The 21184-nt window shown below is 40.3% G+C and overlaps 1 protein-coding gene across 4 annotated transcripts in view; it reads right to left on the reverse strand.

Annotated features, from left to right (window-relative positions):
• TENM1 (teneurin transmembrane protein 1) overlaps nucleotides 1–21184 on the reverse strand; it is a 1080468-nt gene that overhangs the window by 332695 nt on the left and 726589 nt on the right. For all 4 annotated transcript variants that reach the window (XM_063937256.1, XM_063937254.1, XM_063937255.1 and 1 more), the window contains 3 exons: nucleotides 13702–13887; nucleotides 13051–13074; nucleotides 6647–6793 (listed from right to left, as the gene is read on the reverse strand). In XM_063937256.1, coding sequence (XP_063793326.1) covers nucleotides 6647–6793; nucleotides 13051–13074; nucleotides 13702–13887 — 357 coding nt within the window. The remainder of the gene's footprint in view (nucleotides 1–6646; nucleotides 6794–13050; nucleotides 13075–13701; nucleotides 13888–21184) is intronic.

Genomic DNA, 21184 nt, shown 5'->3' on the forward strand with positions numbered 1-21184 from the left:
GTCAAGTCACATTATTATGACCACCAGCTAATAGCCAGCGTAACCGCTGTGCGCAGCACAGACAGCAGCTAGACGGGCCCAGGTTCATTTTGATGGTGATGGATTTTGGTGGAGGCACACTATCTAAATAGGAAAAATATTGGTGCAGCTATACATGGAGGTGTCCAACCCCCTGTGTAATAGTAGATTCTGGGGTGGTAAGTGCAAACCAGGGTTGGGTGGGTATGAGTGGTATAGGGGAGGTAAGGATGGGGTGGGAGGGAAGGGTGGGTCTAAGAAAAAAAGGGGGGATGAACAAGTTTGCATGTAAGTCTTTTGCTTTATGATGTAGGGTCTTAATTATCTATGTGTTACACACAATGTGATGAGTCGCTGTTAAGAAATATATAGTAGGTGTTTACTTAGTCACAGTGCTCAGTAAAAACTGTACTAATTAGAAAAGTATATGAAAAACTACAGTAACTATACAGCAAAAGGGTAGTCTGCATGACACACCTGATGTTTTTTTTTTTTTGGTATGGTTCATTAGGTCGACCACACTTAGGTTGACAGTCATTAGGTCGACTACTATTGGTCGACATGCATTAAGTTGACATGGTCACTAGGTCGACATGGTCATTAGGTCAAAATGAACAAGGTCGACATGGGAAAAGGTCGACATGAGTTTTTTTAACTTTTTTTGGTGTTGTTTTCTTTGTAAAGTGACGGGGAACCCCAATTAGTGAACCATGTCCCCTCGCATGGCTTGCATCGCTCACCATGCTTCGGGCAGGTTACTATTCCCGATCGTAGTTCACGTGGATCGTAAAGTATGAAAAGGTTAAAAAAATGAAAAAAATAAATGTGAATAACGCATCATGACCTTATTTTTCTTAGGACCACCCTTCCTTCCCACCTCATTTTGATGGTGAGCTGCTCCACTGTAGTGTGTCAGTCCACCCTCACGCACCTTCATAGCTGACATTCACCTCTCACATTGATGGCACGTGGTGCTCTGCAGTTTCCATATCAGCAATTCGCAATGGTGCCATTTGTCCAGTCACAATACACCTTCACCACAGCAGCAAGCGAACAGTTCACAAACTGCACTGTTTCAGAAATACTTCCACCCTTGGCCTGAAAGCCGATATCATCCCTCTTTGCAACTCAGATAAATGGCCCCTTTTACCCATGACAGCAATGAGTGATATATGTGCAGATGGTCTATCGCACACATTATATACCCACCAAGTCGGCGCATGACACGTTACGTACTTCATGGGGTACATCAAATGTAGGAGGTAGTCATAATAACGTGTCTTGACTGTGTATTATAGATGTCACTACACAGTATAGTGTTCTCTATCTGATACCACATTCTGAGAGATCTTGCACTATGTGGTCTATTTACTAAGCTACTACTGAGGGAGATAAAGTGGATCGAGATAAAGTACCAGCCAATCAGCTCCTGTCATGTCACATACTGGGTTTGAAAAATGACAGTTAGGAGCTGATTGGCTGGTACTTTATCTTCGGCCACTTTATCTCCATCCAAGGATTAGTAAATAGATCTATTTTACAGCTCTCTGCTACTATACTGTACATATAAATTGAGGAGGATTTTGTATCTTATTTTACACAAGCTCTTTGAAAGTTTACTGTATGTCCAATTTTACCAAATTTTCCAACATTTTACTGTATGTGATCTAGCAGTAGATCTAGAAAGCATGGTGTCAATTTTTGCAGACAATACCAAATTGTGTAAGGTTCTAAATATGGAGGGGGATGCTGAGTCTCTTCAGAAAGACTTTGGGGGTCATTCTAACCTGTTCACACGCTGCCATTTTTTGCAGGACAGCGATCAGGTCACTACTGCGCATGCGTATGCACCGCAATGCGCAGGCACGTGGTACGAGTACAAAGAGGAACGTTGCTGAGCGATGGATTTAACTAAGAATCCATTTGCACAGCCAATCGCAAGGGGATTGACAGGAAGAAGGCGTTTATGGGTATCAACTGACCATTTTCTGGGAGTGTTTGCGAAAACGCAGGTGTGTCCAAGCGTTTGCAGGGCTGGTGTCTGACGTCAATTCCGGGACCAGACAGGCTGAAGTGATCGCAAGGGCTAAATAAGTTCAGACCTACTCAGAAACTGCACAAAATGCACTACCCTATAGGCGGCGACTATCTGATCACAGCGCTGCAAAAAGTAGGTAGTGAGTGATCGACTCGGAATGACCCACTTAGTTAAACTGGAAGCATGGGCAGCAAAACGGAGCATGAGCTGCAATACAGACAAGTGTACGGTAATGCACTTTTGTAGCAAGAACAAAAATAACACCTACATACTAAATGGAGTAAAATTAGGGGATTCTGTACTGTAGGTGTTCACATACTGTAGATAGCAAACTAAGCAGCAGCACCCAAAGTAGGATTGCAGCAAAGAAGGCTAACAAGGTATTAGCATGCATAAAGCGGGGAATTGATGCAAGGGATGAGAGTGTTATACTCCCATTATATAAATCACTAGTGAGGCCACATCTTGAATACTGTGTACAATTTTGTGTACCATACTACAAAAAGGATATCCTGGAACTAGAAAAGGTTCAGAGGTGGGCGACCAAACTAATTAAAGGGATGGAGACGCTGGAGTACGAGGAAAGGCTTGCAAGGCTAGGCATGTTTACACTGGAAAAGAGTAGACTAAGAGAGGACATGACCAACATTTACAAATATATAAGGGGACAATACACCTAGCTTGCTAGGGATCTGTTTTTGGTAAGATCAGCACAGAGGACACATGAACACCCGCTTGACTTGGAGGAGAGGAGATTTCGCACACAGAGGCGAAAAGGTTTTTCCACAGTAAAGACAATACGTGTTTGGAATCCCTGCCTGAGAGAGTAGTAATGGTGGACTTGGTCAACATTTTTAAGAATGGTCTAGATAAATTCCCAATGGATAGGGATATACAGGGTTATGGTGCGTAGTCAGGCACTATAGTTATAAAAAAGAGGAATAAATACAACGGCCGACATTAGGAACAGACAAAATTAGTCCTAAAAATAATACAGCATAGGAGACTACAAATAGGTTGAACTCGATGGACAAATTGTCTTTTTTCAACCTCAGAAACTATGTTACTAAGTTACTATGATTTTGTGATCTGGAGAAGGAGTATGGGGGTCATTCCGACCTGTTTGCATGCAGCGGTTCTTCGCTGCGGTGTGAACGGGTCAGAAATGCGCATGCGCAGCGGATGCATTGCACACGTGTGTCATTGTCTGGCGACGATCGTCGCCGGGCATGACGCCACCAGTGAGAAATGTGAACACAGCGGCGATCGCAAGAAGACGGACAGGTGGGAAGCGTTCCAGGGAAAATACTCACCATTTTACAGGTGTGGTGAGTCCAACGCAGGTGTGCCGAGGCGTTTGGAGGGCGGATGTCTGACGTCAGGACAGGGACCTTCATCGCTGGATCCGTCGCACTGGGTGAGTAACTGCAGCCCTTGTCTTGTTTTACTTGAAACTTTTTTAGCATAGCAGGGCTGCACAAGCGTTCGCAGCCCTGCTATGCTAAAATACACTCCCCCATAGGCGGCGTCAGGTTGATCGCACAAGCAGCAAAAAGTTGCTATGTGCGATCAACTCGAAATGACCCCCTATGTGCCACCCTTTTATGACTTGCTTGGTACCAGTATAAAATCGTGTGATGGAAACTTCTTAAATATTTTTGTCAGATCATTAAAGGCAAATGTTAAATATAATATAATCTAGCTGCTTTACACAGACAAATTAAATTACAATTTGAATAGTGATGCATTGTTAAAAAGACAAACATGGCACTAAAGTGCAACATTTTAGTGTTTAGTATTTTAGATGCGCCATTCAGTTATCTAATATATGCTATACAGTTATCATTTAAAGTCCAACACTATTCTGTAATGTTTTATATTCATTCCTTCAACTATTATTCCATTTGATTTTTATTGTATAATGTATAATTTTGATGAAAATTTGTAAGTAAATATAAGTAAAAATATTCAGTTATTTTTATATAGAACACTGGAATATATATATTATGCAAACAGTATGCATGTGTTTATGGGCAAATTAGTGCAATTTTACATATTTATTGCACGTAATGAAGCTGAATACCCAGTAATGGTTTTCTATAGCTAGCATTAAAGAAATTGCCTAATTATAGGAAACAAACAATGGGAAATTGATTAATTAAAAACAAATTTCCAGAAATAGTGGGGCTTCATACACCTTTTCATAATGTTGGTATTACACAAAACTATGTACCACAGGGAAAAGGCTGCATAAAATGTAATAGTAGAAATGGAAGAATATTGAGACAATAGCAAAGGTGTACAGTATGCCACAACTCTCAAGGGAATGGCGTGAATGCTTCCAGAACACTGGGCATTGGTGTAATCCCAGAATAGAGGACCTGAGTTTAACATACTGGAGGCTTCTACCAGGCACCCCCACAAGTGGGTCTGGGCTTCACTGCACCCAATATGCAGGTTGCAGCATTTTGATTGGGTTCCAATGTATGGATTAGTGGGTATGAAGGAACTGAGGAAAGGCAGTGAGACTGGTACTGTGAGGAATACTGGAAGGAAATAAACAGGAACGGGTCAAAACCAATGGATGAGCAGAATCTGGTCAGAAGAATAGCTACCAAAACCCGAAAGTCAGTAGGAGCAGTACCAAAGGAGCAGGCAATGAGAATACTCACACTGAATTGGATAGGAACACAGGTAATCACACTGAGCTCTAAGAAACCAGATGCTGGAGTACAGGTATGAAGCCTAATACCTAATACTACAAGAAATGTAATACATTTTAAGTATCAGAGGCTTCCTTTTATAGCAGGAGATTTGATTGTGGCACCAAACATAACATTAAGTGGGTAATTCAGAGTTGATTACAGAAGAATATGTGTTAACAGTTGGGTAAAACCATGTGCACTGCAGGGGGGGCAGATATAACATGTGCAGAGACAGTTAAATTTGGGTGGGTTATTTTGTTTCTGTGCAGGGTAAATACTGGCTGCTTTATTTTTACACTGCAATTTAGATTTCAGTTTGAACACACCCCACACAAATTTACTTCTCTCTGCACATGTTATATCTGCCTCCCCTGCAGTGCAGATGGTTTTGCCCAACTGCTAACAAATTTGCTGCTGCGATCAACTCTGAATTAGGCCCTAAGCTTGGCATGGCTATCACTTTAAATCTTAAACAGGGCAGTGCATATGTGCCTACAGGAGCTGCAGCCACTTGTAACAGCTGCAGGGAGCAGAACCACAGGAGCCTGTGAAGCAAGTACCAGGCTCCAGCTGCGCTGTGACAGTGTAAAAATAAGTCATAAAGGTTGAAATACAGTATGGTAGGTTCTTACAGTTGAATACTGTAGATTTTTGGAGAGTATTTTAAAGACTTGAATGCCATAGGTGGGTAGCAGGGAGACAAGGAGACGTGAGTGAGAGGTGTTTATCAGAGGGGAGGTGAAAGTTAGGACAAATCTAAGAGGCTATTAGAGAGAGAGTATTTTAACATGAGGTTTTAGATGTAGGAAGCTGTGGTATTTGGTTTTGTTAATTATATTGTACGTGAGTGTTAGTAATATGAATTACATTCTGGAGGACATGGGGGATCCATTTTAGGGCTATGAATATTGCGGTAGATGTTGCTTGGCAAGAGGGAAAGATAAGTATTCATGTAACACTTATCACAGGTTAGGGGAATGCCAGATAGGAGGAGGTTTCAATAGTCAATCCAGGAATGATTAGAGAATGGAGAACCGATTTGATTGCTATATACAGTGATTAGAGAATGGAGAACATATTTGGTTGCTATATACAGTAAACCACTGTTATAGCTTAGTAGCGTGCTTTAACACCTTTCTCATGTGAATCTTAGATAACATTTAACTATTTCATATACACACTTCTGCAGATGTCTATTATTCCCATTAATAGTTCTGAGACCTATGTTGAAACCACATATATTTCCCACAGAATGTGGTCAAGATCCTGACAGTCAGAATGCCGACAGCAGCATCCCAGTGGTCAGAATCCTGACAAAGTCTGATGGTAAGTCCTAGGGAAAATGTTAGGGTTAGGCATTACGTGGAGGGTTGGGGTAATCTGCTGGGGGTGGGAGAGGTTATAATTATGCTGCAGAGTGGGGTTACGCTGCCGGAGGGGTGGTTATGGTTAGGCTGCAGTGGATATGGATGGTTAGGGTTAGTTAGCAAGATGGGGCGGTTAGGGTTAGGTTGCAGGAGGTGATGGTTAGGCTGCGGGAGAGGTGGGTTGAGGTTACGCTGTGGGGGAGGGCATTCAGGGTTAAAATACTAGGATCCGATGGCATTCTGAACATTGGGATGCCACTGCCAGCTTTATGAACATCAGGATCCTGACTGCATGGATTCCAATACTATGTCTACTCAACTGTTTTAACTGTTTAAAATGTATCATCACTCACAATAAATCTATTTTGCATCTATCTATCTATCTATCTATCTATCTATCTATCTATCTATCTATCTGTATTCTGAATAAAAAAAATCAAGACATTTGAATTCTCTTACATACTACATTCAATTAAAATACAAACCACATATCACATGATCTGAGGAGCAATAAGTACCTGAATCGTTGTCCATATTATCAGCACAAACCATTTCCATAATAACATTGCACCCTATTCCACTCCAGCCGACTTGACATACGCAGTGCCACCCATTCTGGTCAAGTGTGCACCTCCCATTGCCATAACAAAGACCTGGGCAGCCATCTAAAAAGGGATATAAACTTGTTAGCTCAATACATATTTCCATCACATTGTACAGTAAGTATTGATCATTTTTTGTTGTGTTTGTTGTTAGTGGTAGTCTTATTTTGCAGAAATACAGTAATTGTAATGGTCAATATAAGTGTAGCTAAAAATGTGCCCTAAATTAGTGGTGTAGGAAACGCATCTCATTTATACTGAACAGCTATATGTTTGATTGAATAGTACAATTAAATATGCTAAACAGTTTTTATTATTTTCACATGAAATAAAACTCTTTTAGGATGTCAAGTTAATAAATGTTGTTGTTAGTCTTTTGCAGACATTTGAAATGGACAGGATGACAGATTTAAAAAAATGGACATAATTGCTCATTGTGCAGTCATCCACTACCTCATCATAAAGGGTTCAACACCCACAGAGATACATGAGGACATGGTTATGATACTAGGGGAGGTTGCTGCTATTTGCAGCATAGTTATGAAATGGGCAGATGAATACAAACAAGGAAGGAAGAGTCTTGAAGATGATCCCCTTCCCAGGAGGCCAGTCATTGTTACCATACAAGAAACCATTGACAAAATCCATGACATGATATCGAAGAATGACAGAGCATTACATTGCCAAATACTGTATCTGTGTTTCTCCCAGGAACATGTTCATGCATTTATTTACAACGAACTCCCAATTACAAAGGTCTCAGCTCAATGGGTCCCAAAACGTCTTACTGTTGATAACAAGCAGGACATTTCACCATGTTTGTCTGTTTGATGCAGATCCTGAAAGGTTTCTTCAGCAATTTGTAACCAAGGATGAGACTTGGGTGCATAATTTCCAACCTGAGACTAAAGAACAATCAAAACAGTGGAAGCATCACGGATCTCCTGCTCCAAAGAAGGCAAACTCAGTGCTGTCTGCTGGAAAGTTGTTGGCCTCTTTTGTGAAGCAGAAGGAGTACTGCTGGTGGACTACCTTGAAAAGGGTAAAACTATCACCAGAACATGCTATGCTATTCTTTTGAAGCAGCTACAACAAAAAATCAAGAAGAATCAATGTGGGAAATTGACAAAAGATGTGCTTTTCCACAAATACAATGCTCCAGCTCACAAGTCACTGGATTCCATGACTGCCATCCAGAGTTGTGGATTCTATCTGCTTGAACACCTGTCTTGTTAACCTGATTTGCCACCCTCTGACTACTACCTCTTCCCAACACTAATGAAAGAGCTTGTGGCCATTTTGCCACAGACAATGATGTAATTGAAGCCGTTGATCAGTTTTTGAGGGTACAAGATGCTGACTTCTACAAGACAGGGATATGTATGCTCCATGACTGCTGGTCTATATATGTACATTTACAAGGAGATTATGTTGAAAATGAATGCAGGTAAATTGCCTACAAATATATTCTTGCACCATAGGCCACAAACTTTTCAATCACCCCTTGTATGGGAGATTTAGCAAACCTTCTAAACCTTCTAAAAAGGACACATGAAGGTGTTGTCCATTGCCACCAAACAGATTCTAGCTATCATTTTATGAAATGTACTGCACTAGATACATGATAACTAGAATCTAATTGGTTGGTATTGGCAACATCTCTACTTATCCTCTTTAGAAGGTTTGATAAATCTCTCCTATATTCCTTATATTTAGATCAGAGAAAAGAGAAGTTTGGAAATAAACCTATAGAAGCTTGACTAAGCCAAGAAAAAGACAGTTTACATAAAGCATAGTAACTGAAGATATTCTATATGCAAGTCTCTTGATATGCTTATACAGAGTCCTACATGGCAGCTCATCACAGCTGCACAGCACTGCCTAATGCAGGGGTGGGAAACCTCTGGCCCGTGAGCCTTATCTGGCCAGGACAGGCATTTTGAACAGCCTGCAGGCAGCCACCGAGTGTAAAGCTATTTGTGGTGCATGGCTTCCTGGGAGATGTAGTTTTCTCACACTGTGCACTGTATTCAGTGTACAGTGTGAGAAAACTACATCTCCCATGATGTAGTGCGCGGCAGACAGCTCAGAAAGATAACCACTGTGTGCGCTGCCGGTCCTGTTTCCCCACTATCTTGGAAGATAAGATAATATAGTTTATTGTCACTAAAAACATTAGAAAATGCAGAAGTGAAATTACAGTACAGTACACTTATGCTTCGATAGACAAATGAGAATTCAAACCAACAATTATGGAAGGGAAGATGGACTGCCACAGAGCATCCCCTTCTGCGACTGCGGTGGTTGTAGCTGCTGCTAGCCGCCACTGCCACGCCAGCCCCTCCACTAACTAGGGAGCCGGGTTACACTGTGCGTGTGGCGGCTATAGCTGCCGCCAGCCATCACTGCTACTGCCGTCCCTCCAACTTCCCATCTAACCGGGGAGCCGGCGACCACAACGACAGCTACTGAGGCCTCTGCTAACCACAGCCCATTGCACTTAAAAGAGAACTGCCAGCTGTGCTGCAGATTCAGGACCTGGACCAGTGGTGGTAAGTGCATATACTGGGGCATTATGTGTGCCTGTCATTACTGGGGGCAGTGTGTGTGAGCAGCTATTACTGTGGCCATTATTTGTAAGGCCACACCTACTTTCCTAGGAGAGCGCGTGCATTAAGGGGGGGCACTTCAAAAATTGCCCGCAAATGATGTCAAAGAAATCCATATGGCACTTGGCAGGGAAAAGATTCCCCACCCCTGGCCTAATGTCTTGACACTTTATATATAAAGGATGATAATGCTGATGGGCATTACAAGGGCAAAATGGTTAGCTTGCTGCCTCACCGCACTTAGGTATTGGGTTGGATTCCCAACAAAGCCTTTACTGTGTAGAGTCTGTATGTTCTTCTCATGTTTGTGTAGGTTTAAACTACATAATTTGGTCTCCTCCCCATATGAAAAACAAACTAATGGGTTAATTAGCTTCTGACAAAAAAATAATCTAGAGTGTGCGTGTGTGTACATGTGGTAGAGACAGGCCTGGCAACAGGGGGGGACACAGGGGACACCCATGCCGGGCCCCAAGGATCAGAGGGGCCCCAAGGATAAGGGACAAAAAAGAGGGGCAGCAGTGCCTGTTATTACTCTTTAAACTGCCCGATCCGCTAGTCGGCACCTACCACCTTGTGCCATCTTCTATAGTCTCTTGAGCCTGCTCCTGTCTCGAACTTCCGCGGTAGCTCACCCACCTATCACTCATGAGTCATGATGCCTTTTCCTGCTTCTCCCTGCAACTGACACCAGCTGCCGCACAGCCTCCTAAGCAGAATGGATCCATAAATTGGATGTCATTAGTCCAAGGGGACTTAATGATGTAAACTCATTCTCTAGTTTCCTCTGATGTAAATTAATTCTCTAGTTTCCTCCAATGATTTGCTTATAGTGAATGGGGGAGGAGTTGAATGTGTCTGTATGGACATTATCCTATCAGTTTTAAAATGTTTTTCTACCATGTTGGTGTTTTAATATCTAAGTCTGCTAATTGCTATTTGCATGTATTTTCAGGCCCGCCATCAGGGGGGTGCTGTGGGTACAGCTGTCCCGGGCCCTACCTCCTAACAGAGGAGAGGGATTGGGCCGCTCATGCCGCCGTCCGTCCGCCATGATGCACCGCCCACTTTTCATGACAGGTCCTGGCACTGTCACAGGAGAGGACGTTGCAAGCTTCTATTGTAAACGTCTCTCCAAAAATGGCCGCCACCTCAAAGGAGACAGTTATTAAAGATACTAGAGGAGGCTCCTCTAGTATATTTAAAAACTGTCTCCTGAGGCGGCGGCCATTTTTGGAGGGACGTTTACAATAGAAGCTTGCAGCATACTCTTCCCCACCTGTGACATTGCCAGGTATCGATCATGAAAAGGGGGCAGAGCTACATGAAATTAAGGGGGCGGAGCTACACAGGACTAGGCTGCTACCACATCTGCTACAGCTGTGGTCATCCTGTGATAGGTAAGTTGAGGGAGAGTGAGTGGGAGAGAGAAAGTGAGTGTGTGTGTCTGTGTATATATATGTATATATATTTATTCTTTACGTTTTTATATATATATATATATATATATATATAAAGTATTTTTCTTTATATTAATTAATTAATTACATTTTTTTTGGGGGGGAGGGGCTGCCTATTTTGTGAGTCCCGTGCCCCAGAATTTATGATGGCAGCCCTGTGTATTTTATGTGTGACTTATTAAATTACATAAGTCTGTCTTTCCTGTGCTCAATATTTGAGATGTCTGTTTTTATGTATTAATTTCTGTTTTCTTTATCGCCATGATCATGTATCTCTTATGAGGCTGCTGATCAATGGCATAACTATAACTAGGCATTTTAGCGCTGTGTGCAAGAAACGGCATTGGCACCCCCCATGCAAGATAGACGCAGTGCGCGCCACAGGCGCAAAAAAATATATATTGGGGCATGGCTTCATGGGGAAAGGGCGTGGCCACAAAATAATACCAAATCATACTACAGTGCACAGTAGTCTCCATTATTCAAATTACGCTGCACAGTAGCACCACTACACCAGGTAGAGCCTGTTTTTACACATAACGGCAGACAGCGTCTCCTTTTTACACATTACGGCAGACAGCGTCCCCCTTTTTACACATTATGGCAAACAGTGTGCCTTTTTACACATTACGGCAGACAGTCTTCCTTTTTACACATTACAGCAGGCAGCATCCCTTTTTTACACATTACGGCAGACAGTTCCCCTTTTTACACATTACGGCAGACAGCGTCCCTTTATTACACATTACGGCAGACAGCGTCCCCCTTTTTACACATTACGGCAGACAGTGTCCCCCTTTTTACACATTACGGCAGCCAGTCCCCCTTTTTACACATTGTGGCAGACAGGAGTGAGAGAGAGAGAGAAAGAGAGAGAGAGAGATACTTACCATCTCTCCCCACTGGCAGTCAGGCTCCTCGTGCAGGCAGATCCATTCCCGGGCAACGGGAGGAGGAGGGAGGGTGACTGGAGCCGCAGCAGCGCTATGTAATTGGTGGAGGCATCTCTGCAGCAGCCCCCTCTCCTTCCGTATTGGCTGCCTGCTGCTGTGAATGCTAGGATGAGGGAAGCGCATCCCAGCATTCACAGCAGCGCTGGGCAGCCAAAATGGAATGAACTGCTGCAGCGGCGCTACTAGCAATGACATAGCGCTGCTGCGGCTCCAGTCCCCCTCCCTCCTCCTCCTTCCCTGCCTCCGGCGCTGCTGCTCTCCTCCAGCGTGGCGCACGGCACAGAACAGGCGGCTTGTAATGAGTCAATTTGACTCATTACAAGCCGCTGGACATGCGCCCTCAGGGCAACTGTGCTGTGTGCCAGGCACACCTGGCACGCAGGTAGTTACGGTGCTGCTGCTGATTGTCTTATTTTTTTTAATCTAAGTTCATACTTGATACCAAATCCTGCATTGATAATTGTCTGTTTAAAACTGACAGCAGGTCGATCTAATGCTATCATATGACTGATCTATCTGACCGGCTATTCTGTTTGTCTATTTGTTATAGTGCTCTGTTGTCTGGTTACTGGTAAACATTGTGGACGTGCATCGCGGGTATGCGCGATGACGTCGTTTACATGCGCCAGAGACTCGGGCTGGGATTCCTGCACCCAGGAGCGCAACCAATTCTTGTTTGCTGTTGTGGTTTTTTAGAGGGGATATAAGGTAAGAAATAGTTGTATTCTGTATATTTTTTCCTGAAGAAAAACTGAATACAGTGTGAAACGTTGAAATAGCATCCTGCTTTTCTCTGCTCCTTTGATAATTGGTTGTGAGTGCCGCATCTTTGCCTACTGTACTTACCTGACTGTGAGGGCACCAAACCCAGTTTGGACATTTTCGTGGAGTGCCGGGTTTTCCGTTTTATATATATTTTGCCCAATTGCTAACACACTTGCTGCTGCGATCAACTCATACTTACCCCCTATATGTGTGTATGTATGTATGTATGTATATATGTAGGGATGTTTGGGGGATGTTGGAGGTCTTGTGTGGTTGAGGGGGGGGAGGGGGCAGAGTACGGGGCCCAACAATTTCTGTTGCTGGACCTGGGTAAAGAATGTAGATTGTAAGCTAAATAGGGGCAGGGATTGATGTGCATGACTAAGTAAATACTGTAGAATAAGTGTGCGCTATATAAAAAACTGTTAAAAAATGATGATGATGTTGTTGTGACTCACATTCTTCATAATTCATTATTGTCACACATCTTAAATTATTAATCATTGCCTTTTTTAAAAAAAAAAACCCCATACCTCGTACAGCATCCAAGTAGTGAGCTATTAGGGGAAAAAAACAGAAAAACACAACTATGACATGAATAATATACACAAGTAAGCGTTAAAGAAAAAAATAACATATGAAGACTATTACAGCTCTCTCCTACTGTATGCAGTGAATGTCATTACCTGCAATTCCTCTTGCCCATTACTGTTTATCTCTTCCAGTGGCAGCCTGCCCCTAGTAGTACTCCGATTACTCCTTTACGTCCTTTAATCTCGGCTGTAGTGTGTACTGAGAATTGTGTTGCTAATTGTTACCTGTGCTCTGTTTTAGTTTTTCTGTTACTGTAATGTTAAGCTGTGTACCCAGTATTTCTCTTATGTCTGCTGTATATGTGGTGCTGCAAACCACTAGTGGTGTCTTCTAAATAAAATGTAATAATAATAATAATAATAATATATTACAGTATGCATTATTTTTTTTGTGATAGCTGACAGACCTCTATAGAGTTTTGTGTTACAATAAATGCCTTGGTCTGTGTGGTCAGTTATTGAGTGAGAAAACAAACCTACCAGCACCCCTGATTTTGGACAATGCAACAACTAAAATCTAATACCTGCCATCCTTTGAGCTTTATTTTTTCTTAAATAGAGAAGACAACCTAATGACATTAATGGACTCACCAATTGTACATCGTTCACCCTCCCATCCTGGGCTACATTCACATTTTCCATCTTTACACTGACCATGTTCAGCACAGTTTGGGTGACAGATGCGTTCTTCACAGCTGGCTCCTCCCCAGCCATCTTCACATTGACAGACACCTCCTGAGCATACACCATGACTTCCACAGTCCACTGCGCACAGTTCTAGAGGAGCAATAGTGAGCCAGAGTATGAATATGTCACATAAAGGTTTTATGTTGGCACTGCCAATCTACATACTAAAAGCAATTTAAATCTTAATTAAGAGTATCACTGTGCAAAAGAGCAACTCAGATGTACAGCATGAAATTAATTTATAGATTTACAGTCTTGTAAACTTTTTATTTATGTTAGGATAAAAAATTATATTGACATTTCCACTTATTTGAAAACTAGGAGTCTATTATGTTTATAATATTAACTTAGTCCCAGCAAAGTATTGCACTTGGGCAATATTCCAGCATCTAAAGTGTGATAGATTGGAAAGCAGAAAATGCACTCTAGAGGGTAGAGAATGACATCTCAAAATAGAATATATGTATTGATCTGTGTAAAAATGCAGAAATCAAGGAAAAACTGAATCATAGCAGCAAAACAACAGTATTTCTTATTTTGTAGCCTCACATAGGCTAATCACATAACAGATAGCATGTGCAAATGTTATAAAACTGCTTTAGTTGGAGTAAACAGTTCTAGTCTCTGCGGGTAGTGAAGTATGAAATGACTTTGTGTCACCGCGCTGATCCTGTTATGAGTTAGGACAGGTTAATTAAAATTATGGTCATGCAGTTGTTTAGTATACGACAAGTACAGCAGGTATTTTAAAACACTCTTGACAAAATAAACAATCCAAGATGGAATCTGTCAAACATGAATGACTCCTGCCTCACGTGGGATATTTTAATCAGTAGGACAAGTACTGCACATAAATAGAAAAAAAATCTGCAGAGAGACTTAAGGTTTATTTTTGAAGTTTTGCTTAATAATTGTCATTTGCTTTGTTGCATTTCTCTATGAAAAATGATTACTATAATTCAGCCGTTTATTAAAACCCAATATTGACAGTTGCATTGTTAAATAAAATATGGCATTTTATCAGGTTAATAGTGAATTTACAGGAAAGCTAGTAAAACATCAAGGCTATTTCCTAGAACCCACTGAGCTTTGTGTGGTCCAAAAGATATGCTCAGGGGTGCAATTAGCTACTCCAATTATTTTTCTGATAATGGTCCATACAGAGCAATTGCCCTACCCTACAATTTTCCTCTTATATAAGAGTTTTTCTGCTATTACAATTCAACAAGTAAACTTTGCCATTTCCCCATCCATTAAAGGAGTCTGAGATATTAAGTCATCATTCCTCCCAACATGACCCTCTCCAGGAGGGACAGAATGCTCTGCTTCTGGACTTTTGTCTTAATTTAAGATTGCCATCTACTGTGGTGAAACATCTTTCTTATCCATTACCTGTTCAACACAGGTGCTGGCAATCATAAATTATGAGAAAAGTCCAAAAGCAGAGTATTTGGTCCCTCCTGGAGAGAGTCATGTTGGGAAGTATGAGTCATGTTCTTTGACTGTTTGCATGCGCAAGAATAACATAGACCCTCCAACATGACCCCATCCAGCAAGTACAAAATTCTTTGTGGACTTCTTTCTTAATTTATGATTGCATTCAACTGTGTTGAAAACCCTTTCTTATCAATTAACTAGTTAAATACATGTAGCTGCAATCAAAAATTAAGAGGGACGTGCAGGAGCATTTTGTACTAAGTGGAAGGGGTCATGTTGGTGGATTTGATAAAATAGAATTGAAAATCTGCTTGGCAAATGATTCATCTAGATGTTATGATCATCAGCTAGCCAGGAAGTAGGAGTATGGAGCACTTTGCTATCTGATTGGCAATTGGCCCTGTTCCCAGATCCAAACATATATTGGCAGTTTTACTGATAAATGAAGAAAATAGTGCAAATGAATGTTCTTCAGGTCATTAAAACTTTATAAATATGCATTGTATTGTTTTTATAGTTACACTTTTTGGTGCAGATAAATTAAAACTCAGCGAGTGAAGAAAAGACAAACAGCTGTATGAGTTATACAACAATATGCGTAATATCAATTGTATATACAGTAAAATATAAATAATGACACATAATATACAGTATTACACAGAAGATGGAATGAGTGTGCTAATAAATGGTGAGGAAAATGAAAAAAGATCATTGTTAAGGTGATATAACTTGTTGAAAGGTAATAAACGTAATGTCCCTAAAAACTGTATACTTGAACAGATAAAGGGAGATATTTATCAAAGCTTGGCAAGAAAGTGGAGAGATACAAAGTACAGGTTGAGTATCCCTTATCCAAAATGCTTGGGACCAGAGGTATTTTGGATATGGGATTTTTCCATATTTCGGAATAATTGCATACCATAATGAGATATCATGGTGATGGGACCTAAATCTAAGCACAGAATGCATTTATGTTTCATATACAGCTTATACACACAGCCTGAAGGTCATTTTAGCCAATATTTTTTATAACTTTGTGCATTAAACAAAGTGTGTCTACATTCACACAATTCATTTATGTTTCATATACACCTCATACACACAGCCTGAAGGTAATTTAATACAATATTTTTTATAACTTTGTGTATTAAACAAAGTTTGTGTACATTGAGCCATCAAAAAACAAAGGTTTCACTATCACATTCTCACTCAAAAAAGTCCGTATTTCGGAATATTCTGTATTTCTGAATATTTGGATATGGGATACTGAACCTGTACCAATCAACTACTAATACCCCTTTCACATCGCACAAATAACCCGGTACCGACACGGCATATTGCCGTGTCGAACCGGGTCAGTGTGCGATGTGAAAGCACACTGGCCGATTTAGCGGGTCGCCTGACCCGGTAAATCAACCCGGTAAAAAAGAAGGGTTTTACCTGGGTTGATTACCGGGTCAGGTGCGGTGTGAATGGGAGCCGTGTCGATGCGACACGGTTCCCATTCACAAGATAGGGAGAGGCGGCGCTAGAGATGAGCTCATCTTCCGACGCCGCCTCCACCCCCGCCCCTGCTGCTGCTGCGCGCTCCGTTGTTATGGCAACCGACCCGGTATATTGCCGGGTCGGAAAGTCAGCAGCGGAGTGCAAATGCCGGATCCCACCCGGTAAGTACACGTTTGTCTTACCGGGTAGGATCCGGCATTTGCAGTCTGAATGCAGCATAAGTGTCATAAACACAGCCTGCAAAATGGCAGTCAGAAGCTGCTTGGTTGGTACTTCTTCTCTCTCCACTTTATTTATTGCCAAGCTTTATTAATTATCCCCCAAAATCTGATAAAACAAACATATTTAAATCAACAGTGATTATGCACTATACATAATATAAACATTTATTATAAACTAAGGATACTGGATTATGTTAAATCCAATTTTAGTTTGACAAGAAGCTTGATAGGGAGTCTATTGATGAGATTGCCATCAAACAAATGATCACTATTCAATTTAGCTTTTTGCTAAGCTTCTACATGTTTATCATTTTGTTAAACCAATAATTAATGGTCTCCTTAATACCTCTTTCAGACATATCCTTTCGACCCGGAATATTGTCAGAGTTTGCGGCTCGACCAGAGTCTCGGCTATTTCTCAGTTATGTCTGACATAATCTTCAAGTGTCCACTGTTATATGGAAGACTCAGGTCACTGGAAGACCCAGGTCTGGTGTGAATGGCGATGACTGGGAATGACCCGGCTTCAACCCGTGTTCAGTGTCCTGGGTCTGAGCCAGGTTAAAGCTGTAGTTTATGTCTGAAAAGGATATTACACTATAAAAGTATAAATATTCCTCTACTGTCTTATACCAGAGGTTTGTTTTGCTTATTGTGACCTTGCGGCATGTGGGGGCTCTTTAGTGGTGCTGCTGTTTAGGCTTCTCCTGGGTTCCTCTTGATTCTCCTGCTTACCACCTTATATTGTGGGTGAGTATTCCTGCACTTTTAAGGCTCTTTTACATGAATTCTCTGGCCAGTGACTTACCCACATGATTTGGAAAGCAGGGTATTTAAACCTTCTCAGTACATCTCTAAGATGCCAGATATTTAGAATGAGCTATTTGGCTGTTAGAGTATTGCAGCTATTCTCTGCATCTATTGTTCTGGTGCTTCTTCTCATCTACTAAGTCTTATAGTTTTGGAAACTGTCTCTTCTACTCAACCACTTTGTCAACAATAAGTCTTTTTTTCAACCTTTTTTAAAAGAAGCTCCAGGCATTTCTATTAGACACTTCATATGTTCTATACAACTATATAAATTATCTATTTCAGATGAGTACTCTAATGACACTCATATCTTTTATCACAGTATTTAATCAAACTAAAAGTTGAATGGAATTTATCCAACACATTTCACATCAAAAGATTGATTTTCTTTATGTGGTGGTTTATGCTGAGCAAGACAGCTAAGAAATCTATTTAAATCAGAAAACTACAGGTTATAACAACATTCTTAGTTATTATAGCTGCAACCCTAGGGCATATCAATAAAATAATTTGTTTCAATCAATTTCTTAGAGTCTGTAGAATTTGTAGTAAATAACTTTAGATAAAATAACAAAATGTCAAATTGTTTGACAAATTGTTACATAAAGAATATGTGACTTAGTTACTTAAGAATTCGCCCATGAGTACACAGCCTTAAAGTACATATTATTCTAAAAATAAAGAATCTAAAGGTTTTCACTTGTACACAAGTTTAACTATAACAGTGGCAATATGGATTATTGGTTGCTAACCAGTGGAGATCCATGCTACAGACAATATTGTATTAGCAGAAAAAAATCACTTAAAGTTTAACTTTTCCATACAGATCATGTTGATAAATATAGAGAAAAATATAGGTTTTTTTATCTACAGGTGTTACATATGTTTTATGCACAAGTATATATAAAAATATTACTTTTATTACAGGAGAACATTATTAACACCCACATAGCAGAAATAAGTTTTAAAATTTATATCACTATTGCAATACAAATTGGTATATATTTAACAAAAATGGTTTTCAACAATTTTCAAAAACATAGAAATATGTAAATAATCTTGTTAAATTGACATTTTGTACTTGGTTCTTTCCCAGTGGATGACAATTTCTGATCATTATGGTGGAGCCTTGCCTCATGCACCTCTTAAATATAAAACTTTACATACACAGTAAGACCTAATTGCCCTGATCGAATCCTCTTCTCAGCATCACTATTACCACTAATTTCTAATATTACTACCCTGTCTTGATTTGACATACTTTATCTACAGCATTGCACTCACAACCTCAGATGAGGCAGACATAGCTACACATATTTCTGGGCTTTCAAACCCCAACCCTGTCACTCCAAGCAGACCTGTGACTAGCAAAATTGCTTCCATAGACCCCAACAGTGTCTACCACTACATGTGTATTATGTTTTCTCCTTTTAACCTGCCATTTCTCATCAAGAAAACCTACAGTTCCTACAAAATCATAATTACAAACTTCAACTTATTTTTATGCTCACCCCAATTTTTATTTTTTCCCCCTCAAGACCTTACTACCTATTTCAAAGGCAAATTTAACACAATCGATCAATGATTTCATTCTTGCCAGATCTAGGATCTCAGACCCACCTTCTACTAAACTTCAATATGCAACTTCTGTTTTTTTATTTTCTATTACTAAAGAAGTGTTATCCAACCTTTCTTTTACTTCCATCTATCCCAGTTAAAAATCAGTCTTAGTGCAACGATGAGCCTGATCATCCTCTCTTGCAGTTCTACATCTGCTGAACATTCTACAAACCATGTACTGGCACCCCACAACCTCACAATTAATTTAAAGTTACTTACGCTCACCTTCATGGACCTCGAAAATACTGTCTCCTCATATATCCTTCACCCCATTGTGATGTAGCCTTCCTCCCACCCATTCATACCTGCCTTTGACCTATACTCCACCTCCTTTATGACCAACACTTTTAACTCCCACCTCCATGACTACTCCTGTGGTACAGTATGCCATACGTAAGGAACATCCTACCACATCTAACCAGACTTTTCAACCACCTTTCGTGGCACAATTCTTCTAAAAAGGTACAAAGCGGATGAGTGGAGGAGGTGCCCATAGCAACTAGTTTGTATCTATTATTTTTTTATGTACTTGACAACTGCAACTTCTCCACTTGCCTTCTTCGCCACTCTTTTGAAGGCTTGATATATCTCATCCTTAATCTTTAAGTACTCTCTGTACCTCTACTAACATTTACAGTCTCCATATCCACTCCTAGTTACAAAAACTTAGATTATATCACCATTGTTCTTTCCTTTTAGATTGTAAAATCTGTTGTTTCACTGCTGAATTTTTGGTGATTGGTAATGAGCTTAGCACTTACAGTAATTATAGCATTTATAAATAGCAATTAACTTGTAAGCATGCAGATACTTAGCAATATGTTTAGTATCTAGTATGCATACGAAGAACAATAGTTTGGTATAGATTGACAATATTAATAACAACAAATATAAATGTACAACACTGAATTTGCCACGGAGATTAGAAAAATACAGCAAATATATATGTGCCATTTTTTCAGATTATAATATGGACTTTTTAGCACAATAAGTGGAAATGCTACACACTTTTTGCCAATGTCTTATGTAAATATAACACGATTGCATTTATTCAAATGTGCAGATGAATCTAATAAAATGTTGATATGATTATATTTGGTACTAGATCCCTCTCCAATCATTCCCCTTCATTTACAAAGGCACTACAAAGGCTGATTTTAAGGACAAGTCAAGTTGCCATTTAATCGCCAGATGTTTTCAGTGTGCCTCCTGGATTAGGCATTTTATCATGAAAACTATCATGCAGGGATGTGGTCATATCGGTTATTCTTGTACTACAGTTTTGCAAGTGAACTGGGAAGAGTTAGCGCATACTATAATTATCAACTCCTTGGTTGTCAGGGAGACTCACTGAAGTAGTAGCAAACTCCCTGCCTCCCTGAACAGTATAGCAATCACCCTGATTGCACCTTACCCGCATTCTTTAGTTGTTATTATTCTTGTCAAAAAAATAAATCAGAGATATATGCATTCAAATTTGATCATCTGTGCCATTTCCCTGCATTGGTTATAAGGATCACCATGGCTACATCTATTTTTAAATAAAGTTTCTTATGACCACTTACAGTATTTGGAACCACTTGTAAAACACAATACATGAGCAAGCCTTGAAAAGTATGTGTCTTTTCATTAACAAGTAGATCTTACTAACTGTTTTGGGGCTCATTTACATTTGGATGCAAGTCATTTGTATGACACACCTCTCAGAAGTAGCAGTCAATGTCCACTTTAACACTGCGCTTACAGGTGTTGTTTTCACAATCTCTCTGAAATGCTTTCTCAAAAGTAGGCAA

This window comes from Pseudophryne corroboree, chromosome 8 (assembly GCF_028390025.1).
Source record: "Pseudophryne corroboree isolate aPseCor3 chromosome 8, aPseCor3.hap2, whole genome shotgun sequence".
Taxonomy (NCBI): Eukaryota; Metazoa; Chordata; class Amphibia; order Anura; family Myobatrachidae; genus Pseudophryne; species Pseudophryne corroboree.